The sequence below is a fragment of the Oratosquilla oratoria genome, chromosome 11, assembly GCF_046742065.1.
Source record: "Oratosquilla oratoria isolate Oo_2021 chromosome 11, ASM4674206v1, whole genome shotgun sequence".
NCBI lineage: Eukaryota > Metazoa > Arthropoda > Malacostraca > Stomatopoda > Squillidae > Oratosquilla > Oratosquilla oratoria.
This window is the reverse complement of record NC_134787.1, coordinates 50812286-50829808: the sequence shown is the minus strand read 5'-3', so window position 1 is coordinate 50829808 and position 17523 is coordinate 50812286. Positions and strand designations below refer to the sequence as shown.

Sequence of the window (17523 nt, the reverse complement as noted above, 5' to 3'; positions counted from 1 at the left end):
AGTCCAGTTGTGGTTTCAGGAGGAAAATAGTTGAGTCCGCCTTAATTGAAGAATGTCCCAATTTTAACATCTCCAAAGGACAATGGTCTCCGGACATTATCTCACGGTTAGCGGTGAGTCGTTTGGTCAGTAACTATTACCCTCCTGACACACTGCCCAAACCCATGATTGACCCTCCTTGAATGAGGTCATCTGGCCTGCCACGTAAGCTGTCCATGTTCCTGTTACATTCTCCCCTTATGTCAAAGGAGTATATATGTTCTATCATATTCACTGTCTTCTACTTTCCTGAAGAGGGTTTACAACCGGTAACCGAAATATAGAAATCAAACGTTCTCCCAAAGCTTTCTTTTACTCCGACTGTGGGTTCTTGTTGTGATTTACAAACGTGTTACTACTTTTCGCTCTAATGAAGACAAATGCATATTCTACTTCATCAACTTGAGGGCGTGTCAACTGACACATATTCACACTCGCTTCGGATGCACGTGGACTAGCAGCGAAACCTGTGCTGAAGTCTACGGTTGATATGTGTACTGTCTTCCTTTGCAAGTTTCTTATTTTCAGTGACGAATTTTTTTAAGATTAGGTTCAGTTATATCATAAACATGAAAAATAGAATATTTAGATCGGCCCCTGGTAAAGATATTTGAGAACTGGTTGCTTCTTTGTACTAAGTCTGATAATATTTGTGATTTCTCAACCTGACACGTGCACACACAAACACACAGATACACACACACACTTTTATGCACAGCATATACATATATATATATATATATATATATATATATATATGTATACATATATATATATATATATGTGTGTGTGTGTGTGTGTGTGTGTGTGTGTGTGTGTGTGTGTGTGTGTGTGTGTGTGTGTGTGTGTGTAAAATTTCCAGCTGTTATCTATAGTACGAAGTGGATAGACATTCAATGTGTTTGTCGGATCCACGTTGACTCTCAGCGGGATTCGAACCACCATTCTCCCATCTAGCTTTCCGGTGCTCTATTTAGTATTGTTGGTAGGATGTTCCTAGTCTCGGGGACAAACTTGCTGATGTCGGGTTGCTTATGTTATCATTCAGTCGAATATTGAATAGTAATCTATCCGTCCAGGGATTTTTCTAAGCTAATTAAAGTAGGTTGGCGTTAGCCAGAATAAAGTAATGAAAAAGTGGAGAGAGAGAGAGAGAGAGAGAGAGAGAGAGAGATTTCGTAAGCTAACGTATCTTTACTCATGTAAAAAAAAATCATGGTCACCCTCCACTCTTCCCACAGGACGCCGAAGAAGCAAGGCGACGTGACCGGACAGCGGCGCAGGACCTGAAGGAGGTGGCCGAGCAGTTCCTCCTGACCCCGGCCATGAGGACCATCACACTCCTGATGCCCTGCGTCTGGTTCCTCCAGAACATGAGTTACCTCGGGATCTTGCTCAACGCTAATAACTTTAGCACGTAAGACCCCATTTGCCTCTTATGATCGCCTGAGTTAGTACAACTCCGTCAAGAAGATGCGTCTCTAGGTCATGTTCGTTTATTTTCAGTTAGCAACTAGTAAAAAGTGGAATATGTGGGAATGGAATGGGTGGGAGTTTTTTTATGTCTTTGTTATATATATATATATATATATATATATATATATATATATATATATATATATATATATATATATATATTTATATATATATTGTTACCTTGGATTTTTTTTCTTAAAGATTGAAATGCACCGGCCTGTTTGCGTTTTCCGAGTGTTTCTAGTTTGTTTTGATGCAAATCATCGGAATATTGGAACGTCTATAATAATTATCATTATCGATGAAATATGGATAATGTTTGTCATTTTTAACTTAAATAGCTATTTTGTAGGGAGGTCGTGGTGACCTTTCGTTAACCAAAACTGTGAAAGCACTTCTGGTGAACAAATGCTGACAAACATTTGTTAATGTCGTCCAGCACACCGAACTCAACGTATTTTTCAGTCTCTAGAAAAGCTTATGTTTCGCAGAAATTATTGGGGATGAGTTTACAAAAAATAGATTAATTAAATAGATAGATAAGTAAATATGTAAATAAAGTAAATTATAAATATATAAATAAATAAAAGAATAAACCAATCAATCAATAAAGAAATAAATTGGTAAATGAATATAAAAAAGTTAAGAAATAAAATATCAAAATCTGCATAAAGGTCGTATAAGTTAATCATCTTAGACAAGACTAGCAAAGACTCCCATATCTTGTTTTTGTATGTTTTTGAATGGATACTATAAGATATCACAGTGACATTCCAATATAAAAAACACCACACAAACATATACATGCAAAGAGAGAGAGAGAGAGAGAGAGAGAGATTTCTTGAGAATTCCTGCAGTTCGGAAATTTCCAAAGTTTCTGCATTTCTTTTTCGAATACTAGAAATTTCATGTTACACGATATTCCATGTAGGGAAACTGGTGTTAGTCAGCAAACGGTATTTCCTCCTGAGGTGATTGCATTTCGCCAAATTAATGTTTTGTGAAGCCCCTCTAGGTCTCGCCAAAATTCCATAAAGAAGGTCACATGACGTGAGATTATGTTAGGTTAGGCTAAATCAGGTTAGACTGGTCATATAAGAATTTGTCAAAACGCATATTGCCAAAACCATTTGGAGAAATGTAATTTAGCGGAATACAATTTCAAGAAACATGTTTTTGCGAAATGCAATTTGGCGAAATACAATTTGGCTAATTTTTTTTTGGCGAAACACAATTTGGCGAACACAATTTGGCAAAACACAATTTAGCTAAATGCAATTTGGCGAACCTTAAATTTCTTCTGCTTCCCGCTGCAGAGACAACCCGTTCCTGTACGTGGCCCTCAACTCGATAGCGGAGATCGCGGCCGTTCTCCTCTCGACCTCCCTGACGACCCATCTCGGTAGGAGACTTGTCATCTCCGTCGGGTTCTTCACTTCCGGACTGTGCTCCCTCTCGCTGCCCTACGTCTCGAACGGTGAGTCGATTGAAGGACGACCTCGGAGAGGCTCCCTCTCACCCAGGTGGAGGTTTTCCTCGTGGAAGTTCCTTTCAGATTCATTACCATTGTGGAGCCCCAGAGATGAATAAAATCGCCTGACGGCAGACAGAATAAAAAGGGAAAATTTCAGACACCCGGTATGCAAAGGGTTGATAGATTGGTATTTTATTTTCGTCAAAGATAACTCACAACTCCTTTGTCACAAAGGAGGTGACATGAGGGCTAATAAAATCGTCTGGCGACTTCCAGAGTGAAAGGAAAGGTATCACCAAGTACGGAAGTATTTACTTCTTTCACCTCATGAAAGGGATATCACACTGGGCTTCCACGGGTTTCACCGACGCCGACAGTTGAAAGTTCGGTTGAGTAAAAACAACTTCGGTTACGATATTTTATTCTTCAAATCTTCAAATATAAAATTATTTTTCCGTCATCATATAGCAAAATGAAATGATGGACTAAGATTAAACCTAGAAAATTCTAGATTTCTGTAAGCGAATTCATGTTCTAGTTATATGAAGGTTAAAGGTAGAATGTTGGATGAAAAATAGCTCAGTGTGATAACCTTTGGCACACTTTACATGTTCCATTGTGACCGACGCCAGACAATTTTATTCGTCTTAAGTGACGGACTCTGGGTTGAACGGAATCTTGAATGATCGTGACCCAGTCTTATTTATCTATTTTCATTTCATTTTAATTTAAATATTTCATTTGTTTGTGATCTCAAATACTTTTATTTTTTAGAATTGTATTTATTTTTTTCTACACATTTTGTTTTATCTTCAGATCGTCTTATTTATCGTTTCCATTTCTTTTGTTCATATATTTTTGTTGATTTAGTTATTTTTTCCTTAAAGATGTATTTTTTTTTTATTGTACACATTTTGCTTTATCTTCTGATAATTTTATTTATCGCTTCGATTTCTTTTGTTTATATATTCCTGTTGATTTAGTTATTTTTTCTTTTAGTTATGTTTGTTTATTTGTTTGATGTTTTTCGGTGTAGATATTTGGTGGTTGCAGTGGGTGTTGGTGATCGTGTCCTTCCTCTCAGTTGCTGGAGCCTATCAGGTGAGTCAAAGTCCTCTGTACACGCAAGTCTCTCTCTTTAATCGGAACCTCTCTCTAATCGGAATTTCCCACTATTTGGAATTTTCCAACTTTCATAAATACGCCTGAGCATGATAAAGCGCTTCCTAATAGGAGTTAACTGCATTTAGCGTTTACATAAATAAATAAATAATAAATAAATAAATAAAATAGAAAATAGATAAATAGATAAAGAATAGATAAATAAATAAATCGAGAGCATACTAGGATATTGGAAATTCAGTATTTTTTAATATTCATCCCTACATGTGGAAATTCCTGAAATGTAGACATTTATTCTGAAGAGAGAATAATTTTTTAATGCTATTTATTCCGAATATTTGATTTTTTTTTAGCCACATTCCAAATATTGGGAATTCCTTTATTTCAGGCTCTTCATTCAAAATACTGTTATTCCGAATATTTGAAATCCCTTAATCTAAGTTTCACGAGAGAGAAAATAATTTGGTACACGTTTTGAACGTTTGGGACATCCGGGCTCTGCGGGTGACATGACCTCGCTTGCTTTCGCCCCTTAGGTCAACTTCATCTACACTCCCGAGCTCTTCCCGACGACAGTACGTGCTCGTGGGAGTTCGCTCTGCTCCTTGGCAGGAGACATCGGCTACGTGGTGGCTCCCTTCATCACCAATCTCCTGGTAAGTCCTCCTCCTTGCTTTTGTGGTCGAAATGCGATTAGATCTTTTTACGGAGCAAATGTGTGTGTGTGTGTGTGTGTGTGTGTGTGTGTGTGTGTGTGTGTGTGTGTGTGTGTGTGTGTGTGTGTGTGTGTGTGTGTGTGTGTGTGTGTGTGTGTGTGTGTCTGTGTGTGCCTGTGTGTGTGATTCACCATGGTCTTGGATAACGTGTTGGACACGGGATCGACAGCTATTTCCCTCCCGGAGGAGAGCTCAGAGCTCATATACAACCGATCTATGGGTAATGCTGTGACCTTACACGCACATACACTCCGAACTCCCCGCCCACTAGAGTAGTGTGTATATAAAAATGTGTGTGTGTGTGTGTGTGTGTGTGTGTGTGTGTGTGTGTGTGTGTGTGTGTGTGTGTGTGTGTGTGTGTGTGTGTGTGTGTAAGTGTGTGTGTGTGTGTACGCCATTGGACGTGTAACCCTCCCGTCTTGCCTTCCCCAGACCGCCTCGTCCAGCATTCCCTCGTCGTCGATCTTCGGCGTTGGCGGGTTAATCGCCAGCCTGATGGTGCCCTTCCTGCCGGAGACGAACAACGAGACGCTCTGCGAAGTGGTCCAGGACGTCGAAGCCCGCAGCAGGAACCAGAGATCCTGCTGGGGTTCCCTCTTCACCTCGTCCTCGAGGCCTCGACCGTCGTCGTCCTCCAACCTCAAGCATAACGTCAGCCTTGTGTCCGAGAGTGAACAAGGAGGAGGGAAGGTCCCCGCTGTGAGACTCAAGAACCCGAAGGAGGACCTTCAAGTGTGAGACTTGGGAGGTTTCACGCAGGGATCAAGTGTGAGTGTGTGTTCACTCTTTAAGTCCACTGCAAGACCGCTTGTCTATCCCCCGGTGGACAATGCAGACTTTGGTCCTCGTCATGGTATCTTGATCCATTGTGGTTGTGATTGGAATTTGAAATCAATGCGTAGCAACCCGATCGTAGGGATTTGGTGCCAGCAATAGTTTGGTGCACTTCTGATGTCCGCTGTTGCAGAGAGAGAAGTTATGTATTATCCTGAACACAAGACGTATGTCGTTTCACGTCATGTCTAGACAATCAACGCAAAGGTGGTATGGTGATACGCGAGAAATAATAGTTGTACAATACTCTAAATTAAGAGGCCGTAAAAATGTTAGAAGTTTTGCGCAGAGCCTGGAAGCCCTGTATACAGTATTTTTCTGGAATCTATTATATATATATATATATATATATATATATATATATATATGTATATATGCATGTATATATATATGTATATATATATATATATACATATATATATATATGTATGTATATGTATATATATATATATGTACATACATATACATATATATATGTACACACACACACACACACACACACACACACACACACACACACACACACACACACACACACTTTCAACGAACGGACGGCTTGAAGAACGTTCTGAAGAAAAGTGCAGATTGTGGATCCCAACGCAAAGAGAAGTGCCTTTTTGTATTTACAGGGTGGGGGAAATTGCTCGTGGGGTAGTGGGAAAGTAAGGAAAGAGGAGAAGGGGAGGGATTGCTGGGGAAATGGAAGGTAATGAGGAAGTAGAGGACTTGGCCCTAACAGACCGCCGAAAAGTAAACAAGCGACCGCAAGACGAGCTGGAAGATGACGACATGTCTAATAAGAATGTAAAGATTAGAAGTATAGATAGGAGCAATACAGTAGAAAGTGATGAGAATATTTTCAAGGGATTTAAAGAGGGTGGGGGGGACACAAACCCCCCCCCCGACTGACAAGACTAGAAGAGAAGGTCGATAAGATGATCGAGGACTTGGAGCGTAGGTTCGGTAATGTTGACAGTATGATACGAAGAATTGAAAAATTGGAAGAACTAGAGAGGGCGAACAAAAACTTAACTAAGGAAATTGAAGAATTAAAACAACAGTTAAAAGAAGTAAAAGATGAGAATAAAGTCTTAAAGGAGAATAATATGAAGAACAAGGAGGGTTGGAAAAAAATTCATGAAAATAGCAAGGTTGCATTCACTGACATAATCAGACAGCAAATGAATGAACAAACTGAAAACTCAGTTATTAAAGTGATGAGACAGAAGGAGAATATAGTAAGAGACTTAGCAGACAAAAAGAAATGTATAATTATATTAGGAATGGAAGAGAAACATAACCCAGATAGAACCACAAGAATCAAAGAAGAAAATGAAAAAGTAAAAAATTTACTAGAATTAGTTCAGGAAGATGAACCAGAAATAATGAAACAAATCGAAGAGAAATTCAGGTTAGGGAAATATAGTACAGACAAGACCAGACCAATCAAGATTAAGTTCAGGTCACAAACTACGGCTGAGAATATCTTATCCAAAACAGGGAAACTAGCAACAAGTGAACAATATAAAAAGGTATGGATAAAAAGGGAAATGAATAAAGAGGAAAGAGAGGAAGAAAAACAGAAAAGACTTGAAGCAAAGGAAAAAAAACGAGATAAGAACGGAGTCAGAAAAAGAGAGATTCTATTGGAGAGTAGTGAATATGAAACTAAAGAAAGTCGACATACAAGAGAAAAACAAAAGGGAAACAGAGAACACAATGGAAGTGGCAGAAAACTAAGAGTGTCTTACACAAATATAGATGGATTAATAACAGGATTGAATGAACTGAATGATTACTTGAAAGAAAAAGAACCAGACATAATGGGAATTGTAGAAACAAAATTAAAAGGTCCACTACCACCCAACAGTGTAGGACATGATGCATATAATTATTGGATTAGAAACAGAGTGAAAAAGGAAGGGGGTGGAGTTATGTTCCTAACTAAGAAGGATATAAACGTGAAGGGTGTCACATATGGAAAGAATACAGTAGAAATGATAATGATGGAAGTAGAAGACAGAGATAAGAAGAACAGAAAGTTTGTGATAAATTATGTGCCCCCAAAAACAGCCTCATGGGAAGAGAGTGAACATAAAAGTATGTTAGAGGACACAAAGATAACATTAAACAAGATAATGGAAGAGGGAGGAAAAATAGTTATGATGGGCGACTTTAATTGCAAAGAAATCTGCTGGGAAGAAATGACAGTAAAGGGTGGAGACGGCTCATGGGGTAACGCTCTACTCGAGACGGTTACTGACCATACAATGACACAATGGATACAGGAGAACACTAGGTATAGAAATGAAGAAGAGCCATCGAAACTAGACCTAGTAATTACATCCGAACCTAGAATAGTGGACAAAATTGAATATAAAACACCAATAAGTAAAAGTGACCACATACTGATTGAACTGGAACTTAATGAAGAAAAATATATCAAAAGAAATGAACAATACAGAAAAGGAAGAATGATGTATGAAAAAACAAACTTTGATAAAATAAGAGAATTCTTTCAAAAGGAAAACTGGGAAGAAATATACAAAGAAGAAACAACAGTAGAAGAGAAATGGAATATTTTGACAAAAATTTACAAAAAAGGAGTGGAAAAGTATGTCCCAAGACAAAAACAAGAAAAAGAATATGTAAAATGCTGGTACAACAAAAGCTGTAGGGAGTTAAAAGACAATAGAGACAAAGCCTGGACCAGATGGAAAAAAGACAGAAGACCTGAAAAATGGAAAATATATACCTGCTATAGAAATGAATATGTACAAATGTGCAGAGAAGAAAAGAGAAAATATGAAAAAGATATCATAGAAAAGTGTAAAGATCAACCGAAACTATTCTACAGATTTGTAAACAATAAACTGAAAAACAAACAAGACTTGGAGAAATTAAGACAGGAGGGAGTTGAATACACTGAGGAAATGGAAATGGCAGAAATTATGAACAAACATTTTAAATCAGTGTTTACAAGGGAGAACGTACAACCTAAAGAGAAAGAATGGAAAGAGAAAGTCCCCCCTATGGAAGAAATAGAAATAACAAAGAATGAAATATTAACACACTTGAGTAATCTTGATGTCAGAAAATCGCATGGACCAGATGAAATAGCAAACTGGATACTAAAAGAATGCAGGAATGAACTGGCAGACAAAATACATAGCATACTAAATAGTTCCTTGAAAGAAGGAAAAGTTCCAGAAGATTGGAAAAAAGCAAACATAGTACCTATATACAAAGGAGGAAATAAAGAAGACCCTACCAACTATAGACCAGTCTCTCTAACAAGTACAATAGCAAAAATTTGTGAAAGAATTATCAAAAGCAGATGGGTAAAATATTTAGAAAAAAACAAAGTGTTAAATCCAAGGCAATTTGGATTCAGACAAGGACGATCATGCGTCACCAATTTAATATGTTTCTATTCAAGACTAATAGATATAATACAGGAAAGAGATGGATGGGCGGACTGTGCATTTTTAGATCTAAAGCAAGCTTTTGACAAAGTACCACATAAGAAGTTGCTTAAGAAATTAGAATATGAAGGAGGAATACAGGGCAAACTACTAAATTGGATGGAGGACTTTTTGCAAGAAAGAAAAATGAGAGTAGTGATAAGAAACCAGCACTCAAAATGGGATGAAGTAATAAGCGGTGTTCCGCAGGGAACAGTTCTGGCCCCAATAATGTTTGCTATATATATTAATGATATGGATGAAGGAATAGAAAGCTATATGAGCTTCTTTGCAGATGATGCAAAACTACTGAAAAGAGTGAAAACTGAAGAAGATTGTGAATCACTACAGAGAGATCTAGATAAAGTACAAGAATGGAGTAGGAAATGGGAGATGGAGTTCAATACAAAAAAGTGTAGTATAATGGAATTTGGAAAAAGCAAAAACAGAATAACAGGAGCATATAAATTGGGAGAAGAAGGAATAAAAAAAGTAGAAAACGAGAAGGACCTGGGAGTCATTGTTATGAATAATATGTCACCTGAGAAACATATAAATAAGATTTTTGGAGAGACTTATAATCTAATAAGAACAATCAAAGTTGCATTTACATACCTGGATGAAGAAATGGTGAAGAAAATCCTAATCACCCTGATAAGACCAAGATTGGAATATGCAGCAACGATATGGTCACCAAGTACAAAAAAATGTATAAAAAAACTTGAAAGAATACAAAGAGCAATTACAAAACTGGCACCAACACTCTCAAAACTATCATATGAAGAGAGACTAGAAAAACTTGAACTACAGACACTAGAACAAAGAAGAGAGAGAGGAGATTTGATAGCTATTTACAGAATCATGAAAGGCATAGAAATTACTGATAGAGAGAATCTGATAAAATGGGATGACAGAAATACTAGAGGACACGGAAAGAAAATAAAAAAAGACAGCTATAGAAGAGATTTGAAAAAGAACAGCTTTCCTCACAGAGTAATAGACAGTTGGAACAAGTTAGATGAGAAAGTGGTGTGTGCAAAAACAATACATGAATTTAAAAATAGTTTAGATAAAATGAGATATGAAGACGGGACCCCACGAGCATAGCTCCCCTTCCCGTAAAATACAACTAGGTAAATACAACTAGGTAAATACACACACACACACACACAAGAGAAAGAGGAGACCTGTTAACATCTACAGAATTATGAAAGGGATGAAAGTCCTTGATAGAGATGACTTACTAAAGTGGGATTAAAAAAAAAAAAAAAAAAGAGGACACGAAAAGAAACTTAAAAAGGATAGTTACAGAACAGATCTGAAAAAGAATAGCTTCCCACACAGAGTGATAGATATCTGGAACAAACTGAGGAAACAGTGAGTGCAAAAACTATGCAAGAATTTAATATCAAACTGGATGCTGAAAGATACAAAAGCGAGTCACTACGAGCATAGCTCTCTTCCCGTAAAATACAACTAGGTAAACACACACACACACACACACACACACACACACACACACACACACACACACACACACACAGACACCCACAGATATATATATATATATATATATATATATATATCTATATATATATATATATATATATATATATATATATATATATATATATATATATATATATACTGATAACCACAAAGAAAACCGGAAAAGAAACTAAAATCTCCAAGCGCTTTCGTGATATTTGACATTTTCAGGGGAATAACACGAAATATCACGAAAGCGCTTGGGAATTTTTGTTTCTTTTCCGGTTTCCTTTGTGGTTATTCAGCAATTTATTGGATCACGTGGTTTTGTGATCTTTTTGCATATATTAATATATATACATATATATGTATATATATATATATATATATATATATATATATATATGTGTGTGTGTGTGTGTGTGTCTGTGTGTGTGTGTGTGTGTGTGTGTGTGTAGATTGAACTGAAAAATGGTTCTCAATTACGAAATTTACCTCATATTTAAAAAGTGAAGGACATGCAATTGGAAGGTCTCTTATTTTCTTTTCCACATAAGGAAAGATCAAGAGCGACTTCACGATTCTCTGATATCTACAAGAGCCTCTCAATTGAACACTGACCAGAATAAGCATACGAGTTGAAATAAAATACTAAAGAGGTGTTCGGCAGATTGCGTCTGAATTTGATGTGCGACGCTGCCACGTTTCTATATGAATGATCTGTATATCCAGACTCAATACATCTCATACGAAACTTTGTGCAGTACCCTATGTTAGTATTTCATGACAAAGGGTAAATTACCCCTACGATACTCAATCGGCAATGTCAGTAAAAGCAGAGTATTTTTTCTCGTTTATTTGAATAACTGCTCCAATACTACAGCACTACTGTTCCCATCTATATACTTATCGTCCTTTCTTATAAATTAAACTAGTATTTATTTGCTTTTCTAGCAATTTCCTGTATTCATATTGGCTACATTTATCATTTTTAAGAGTAAGGCCAGATAAAAAAAAAATACTTTCGTTCTTTCCTAAACCCCGTTTGTTTTCATTTTTCAGGGTGAATATATATACAATAATGATAATGATAATAATAAACTTATCATAATGACCTATGTGTATTTATTTATGTACATATATGTTTCCCTTTCACGTTTCATCTAATGCTCTGGAGAGTTTAGGTCGAACTGACGACAACGTTGCTTTATCGGATAGAAATTGTGAAGTCTTTTAATTAAAAAGATAGAAATTAAAAGATCAAAACAAAGTCTTGGTACAAGGACTCTAATGCCAGCTCTGGAAAAATAAAATGTAACAATGTCTTGAGTATCATATCTGCTTTCTATAAATTTGTTGTCAATATCCTTTGCTAAGTTAAACTAATGTTACGGATCGAATGACATTTAACTCCGTTTTCCATTGCACATGGGCGTTATCATTTTTGTCACGAGTGATGAACAGAATCTCACGCCTACAATTGTCCGGGTCAGGGAAAGGCAGGAGTGTCACTTTCTTCACTTTATTCTAACTAACGAATATGAGGATTTTACATGTGTGATAAACACCGGTTCTAGGCTTACTCTGCTGCTATGCGAGGTATCGCGGGCGACGCCGGGACCCCCCTCCCCCCTTGGCGTCCCCCCACGCATACCCTCGCTACATACCCCCTTGCTTTCTCTCCGAATCACGCATCACTCACAGTTACAAATCACGTCACGTCCATACTTACCATCCAGGCACACTATGCAACATTCATTCATGCTCTTTCGCCACACTAATGTTATTAACCCGAAATTGCGTGCTTTCAAAACGTAGATGCGGTCCTCTTTAGTTCAATTTCAATTCATCAAAATTTCTCATGCATGGTGAAATAATCTTGATGTGTTTCGCATTATATGAAGCATACTAACAATGGCAATAAAACAAAATAAATACGATTAGATAAGATAGAGATAGAAAAATCAAATCTAAAATAGGCGAAGATTTAGTTTGAAAATGTTCTGTTCTTTAATACATTTTAGTAAAGTGTTTTAAAGAACAACATTTTCAAACTAAATCTTCACCTATTCTAATTTTGATTTCTTATTTCTTTACGTATCTTCCTATGATGACATTTGAATATTAATATACACCATGGAAGTGTTCATTCGAAGCACATATCCTTTTATAATGCTATAAAAAAAATCTAACCTACGCTGACAATTCAAAATGGCCAGGCACTGAACAAATATTTTCTAAGTGCAGAAAAATACGGAGAAAAAACATCCAGCAGTTGCCCGCGAAGCCACTTGTATTCGTGTACCCCTGTCGCAGGAGGGGTGGCAAGGTTAGAATTCTTTTCCAACGGATCCCTTCACAGACTGTTAAACATTGCAGTGGGAGTAGATCAACTGGCGAAAGAATTCTGTTCTTGTTTCAGAGGAGTCAGTCAGTCAGTCAGTCTGTCTGTCTGTCTGTCTGTCTTGAGGACGTTTCACAACGTCACACAGGGTTGGTAGACTTTGTTTCTTTTGCTTCTCCCAAACAGTACAAATATATTTCATGACATTTCATGGATATAATAACGGTATTTGATATATTTGTATTGTATCTAGTGCCAACATAATTACAGTATTTGGTAATTTGAGTTTTGTAGTAGGCTGCAATAGCGAAACATATCGACTGACCTTGCGATCCATCACAAGGTCGGATGCAATTGATAAATAAATAAAACGTACAATTAAATATATTAAAAACAAATGGATAAGTAAACTGATAAGTAAAATAAATAGAAAAAAATGTTAGCAATAACAACAGCATTTCTACTTTGGGAAAATATCACACTGAAGATAACCACACAAACAAAACAACCCCTTGACAGGAATTACATTATGATTATACAGTTCTCGTGATCCAGTTCAAACTTAAAACTGTAGGCTATATTTTGCCAGATTATAAACTCGTTGGAAGTAAGTGATTATGAAAAATAGAAATAAACTATAATTTGACAAAGAATAACATACATTTTGAAGTGTTCATAATTTTCATTCGTACCTGAACACAACATCTAAACGAAACATTTTTTCTGAACATTGAATTATGTGTGCTTTTGATGTGAATTTGTATTTTGAGTAGATCCTAGAGTTCTCACTGAATGATTAATCTGTTACAGAAATCAATACACCTCACATAAAAAACAGACACACAGATAACCACATATACAGAGGCAGACAGAAATAAAAGACAAAGGCAGAGTGAGGCAGAAAGGTCTTGTGTAAAGCGTAGAGGGACAGTTTATGCAACCAATGAATGCAGAGCAGATGAAGACAGAGACGATATTACTAGGCGAGAGAGAAAGAGAATGGACGACACGGCGAAAATGGAATCTGCAAACAAAATAATTGCGGACAACTGAATCATTTGTCTCGTGTCGGGTGATCTTATATAGTAGAGAGCAACCGTACAGCTTAGGAGAATTGACTATTGGCTGGGGTGTCGCAGAAATGAATAGAGTTCTTTGGTACCATCAAAGAAAAAAAAAGTTGTCAAAACTCATAGGTATAGGGCTTCTTTAAGCTTATTCGATATTCTGTATTCTACAGTCTTAGGGTGAATGGAATAACCTGGTTTTAACTAGAACAAAATCACTAAAGGTGCTTGGGCGATGCTGTTACGAATGGCCTGAAGGGGAGAAAGAGAAGGAAGGAGAGGATGAAAAGGAGGAAAGGCAGGGAAAAGAAAAGAGGAAGGAAGAGAAGGAAGGAGAAACAAGAACGACGAGAAACGGGCGGTAAAAGAGGAGGAGGAGTGCGACATTAATCATTTTCCCGCCTAGTGACGTCACTCTTGTCCCGGCGATTTCGCCTGGCGCCGAAGCTATTATGTCAGTCGGGCCCCAAGAGCCCAGACCCCTTGGGGAAAGGAAAGGGGTTACATAAGGGAGGGATGGTTGCCGGAGCCATCAGAACTTTGCTCCCAATTAACTCTCCCACCCTTCCAAGTCTCTAATGTTATAACCTGCCACTAAATTGTAGCATGTTTTGCAGTCTATTCTCCAACACCTCTATTCCTAGGGACAATATTCCTCAGTGAGAAGAAATCCTAGGTCAAAAATAGAAAACATGTTGCAGTTCCTGAAGTGTTCCTGATGTTTCTCTCCTAAAGAGGATATCGATCGTAACGAGGGAAGGTAGTAAGTTTAGGGTAAATATGGTTGTGTGGGATCTTTCACTTGCGGAATTGTTGAGGCGCTCAATGGTCTGTACGGAACGAGTTGTTGCTTGAAGGTTCATCTCTTTAGGGAAAATGTGGTTGGTAACAAAATAGAGGAGCCTATGCTAGGAGCTTTACTGTGGCCAAAGTTATCAGTTTTGTCCTGTAAGGTTGGACTGCTGAAGTTGTTAGAATAGGATGGGGAAGACTGGATCATAAGAAAAATCGTCACTCCAAACTTCTACAGGGTGACGATTCTTCATGTGGGCTACCATAGGGTGACAATTCTTCACGTCCATCTTGGGTTTACGAATCTTCGGTTGTATAATTTTATGATAATAAGCATAACCCTCATTCAATCTGACCTTATCTTTATTCCACTGTTGATATTCGGCGTACTGGGGTGAATTCTTCAGGTGGGACTCTCATGGGGTGACGATTCTTCATGTGGGCGTTCTGGGGTGACAGTTCCTCATGTGACCCGACTGAAGTGTTGTTGCGAGGGGTAGCACGTGGGAAGGCGGGGGGGGGGGTGTTGTATAAAAAAAAAAAAAGGAATGTCAGGAATGTCCTGTTAAACTTGTCAGTGCTGTCTCAATTTAGTTAGAAAAGACACAGTTTGACTGATATTCCACTCCCAGCATTTTTGTTGTCAGTTTTGTAGTGCAAACAAGAGAATGACATAATGCCACGTCCACACGGTCGATCACTGTCTGCCGGGCACGAGGGTTTTGCTCGACAACGGACAATTTCATCGGGCAAAGAATCAAACTGTCCGTTCCCGGCGCCATTTGCGGGCAGTGGATGGAGGGCTGACATCGCTGCCAAACGCACGAGGTGAGGTGCGAGCAAAATTAGCAAACCCGCTCAGTAGTGCTGGGCAAATACCGCTAATTTCAATACCGGAATTACCGGTAAACAATGCCGTTACCGGAATTACCGGTAATTTACCGGTAAAAGACTCGTGAGGTAGTGGTGACGTCCCAAGTTCGAGTCGCCTTTATGACTTAAATCTAAACAAATTTCATCCTACTATGGTGTGTAGTCACAAATTTTGTAACGTCGTCACTATAAAAATCCTGCGCTCCGAGTCGTTACTCCAACTCTCGTGGGCGGGGAGTAAGGTCACAGCATTCGGTCCTCTCCCTCAGTGCATATTAGGCCTACGCACCAATGCCCCCCTCCCCTCTCACACCCCACTTCCGTCTATGTAAGTGCAATTTCATACAAAGAATATATTTTTCACATAGAAACACAATTTCATAAAAGAAAAATAATTACATGCATCATTTTTACACATTACACATAAAAATTCATTTCCAAAATCACCCATTTTTCATTTAGTCAGGACAAAGTTTTTTTGTACAATTGAGGTTTTAAAGGTTTTGTGCGAGATGAATTGACATACGTAGGTCATTTTCATAATGTTTTTTTTACCAAGTTCCTCTTATATTAGGCTCAGGAACACAATCTCAACCCTTTGAATTTCTGTCAAAGTTTTTTTCAATTGTTCATAGTTGCCATTTTTTATATTGGAATAACGTTAATTTTGTATTAGCAGGACTCTATATTTATATTATAGTACCTTTAAATGGACAAAAAACACACGCATATGTTTTTTTATTTTAATTTTTTATTCTGTGCATCCATTTGGATACATGCCCACCGGAACATAGGCTGACTATTCGAATACGTACATTTTGCACTGAACCTCTGCGGGCCGAGATGCGAACAAAACGATCTAGCACGACTGTTAATTTTCATATTCGAATACGTACATTTCGTACTGTGCATCTGTGGGCCGAGAAGGGAGCAGGACGATCTAGCACGTTGAATACGTTCCTGTTAATTTTCATCCTACGTAGGGCCGTCAGTACTGTCACTCAGTACCACCAAGACGAAACGTGCTTACCGCTCTCTGAGTATTATGGGATAGCTTATCGGTTAACGGAGCCTAAACGGTAGCAGATTTTTTGCTGGTAAGCTACCGTCAAGGTTGTTACCGATAAAACCCGTAACTACCGGTAGCTGCCCACCACTACCGTCACTCAGTACCACCAAGCCGAGACGTGCTTACCGCTCCACGAGTGTTTGGTATAGCTTATCGGTTAACGGAACCTTAACGGTAGCAGAATTATTGCCGGTAAGCTACCGTCAAGGCTGTTACCGATAAAACCGGTAACTTTACCGGTAGCTGCCCACCACTACCGCTCAGTACAGTTCGAAGTTACCTTACCACCATGTCCGCACCTAGTACTAGTGTGTACTGGCCTCGACAAGACGTGGTATTGGTGCTTTGCTTTTCCTCATATTTGTCTCTTTCCTTTGTGTATATGGCTCCACTTTCGAAAGGAGAACAGAAAAGCTGCTTATGTTCATTCTCATGTAACTGCAAAACAATTGTTCATTTTCATCCTGCAATTCACGTAATGCCGCGTCTACACGGTCGAGCTGTGCCTGGCAGACTTTGCCCTTACCGGGCAAAGTCCGCAGACTCTGCCCACAAAGTGTCCACACGGCTGACGATGGTGGTTGGAGGTTAGTTGGCCGCAAGCAGAGGTTGGGAGGGAGTGATTCAGTGCGGTACGATAACCATGGTTCCCGCCATACTTGGAGAGAAGGTAGCACTTTACAGCATTATAATTGTTGCCTGCATTAAAAAGAAAAACAAGAAATCACGGAGACATGCCTGATGCCGGGAGTGGTTACAAAGACG

General features: G+C 38.3%; 1 protein-coding gene across 1 annotated transcript in view; it reads left to right on the top strand.

Annotated features, from left to right (window-relative positions):
* The window catches only part of LOC143030054 (uncharacterized), a 79657-nt gene extending 73676 nt beyond the window's left edge, over positions 1-5981 (top strand). The window contains exons 23-27 of the mRNA XM_076193259.1: positions 1281-1456; positions 2832-2992; positions 4026-4090; positions 4648-4767; positions 5260-5981. Coding sequence (XP_076049374.1) covers positions 1281-1456; positions 2832-2992; positions 4026-4090; positions 4648-4767; positions 5260-5565 — 828 coding nt within the window. The 3' untranslated portion in view covers positions 5566-5981. The remainder of the gene's footprint in view (positions 1-1280; positions 1457-2831; positions 2993-4025; positions 4091-4647; positions 4768-5259) is intronic.
* Positions 5982-17523: the final 11542 nt, after the last annotated feature.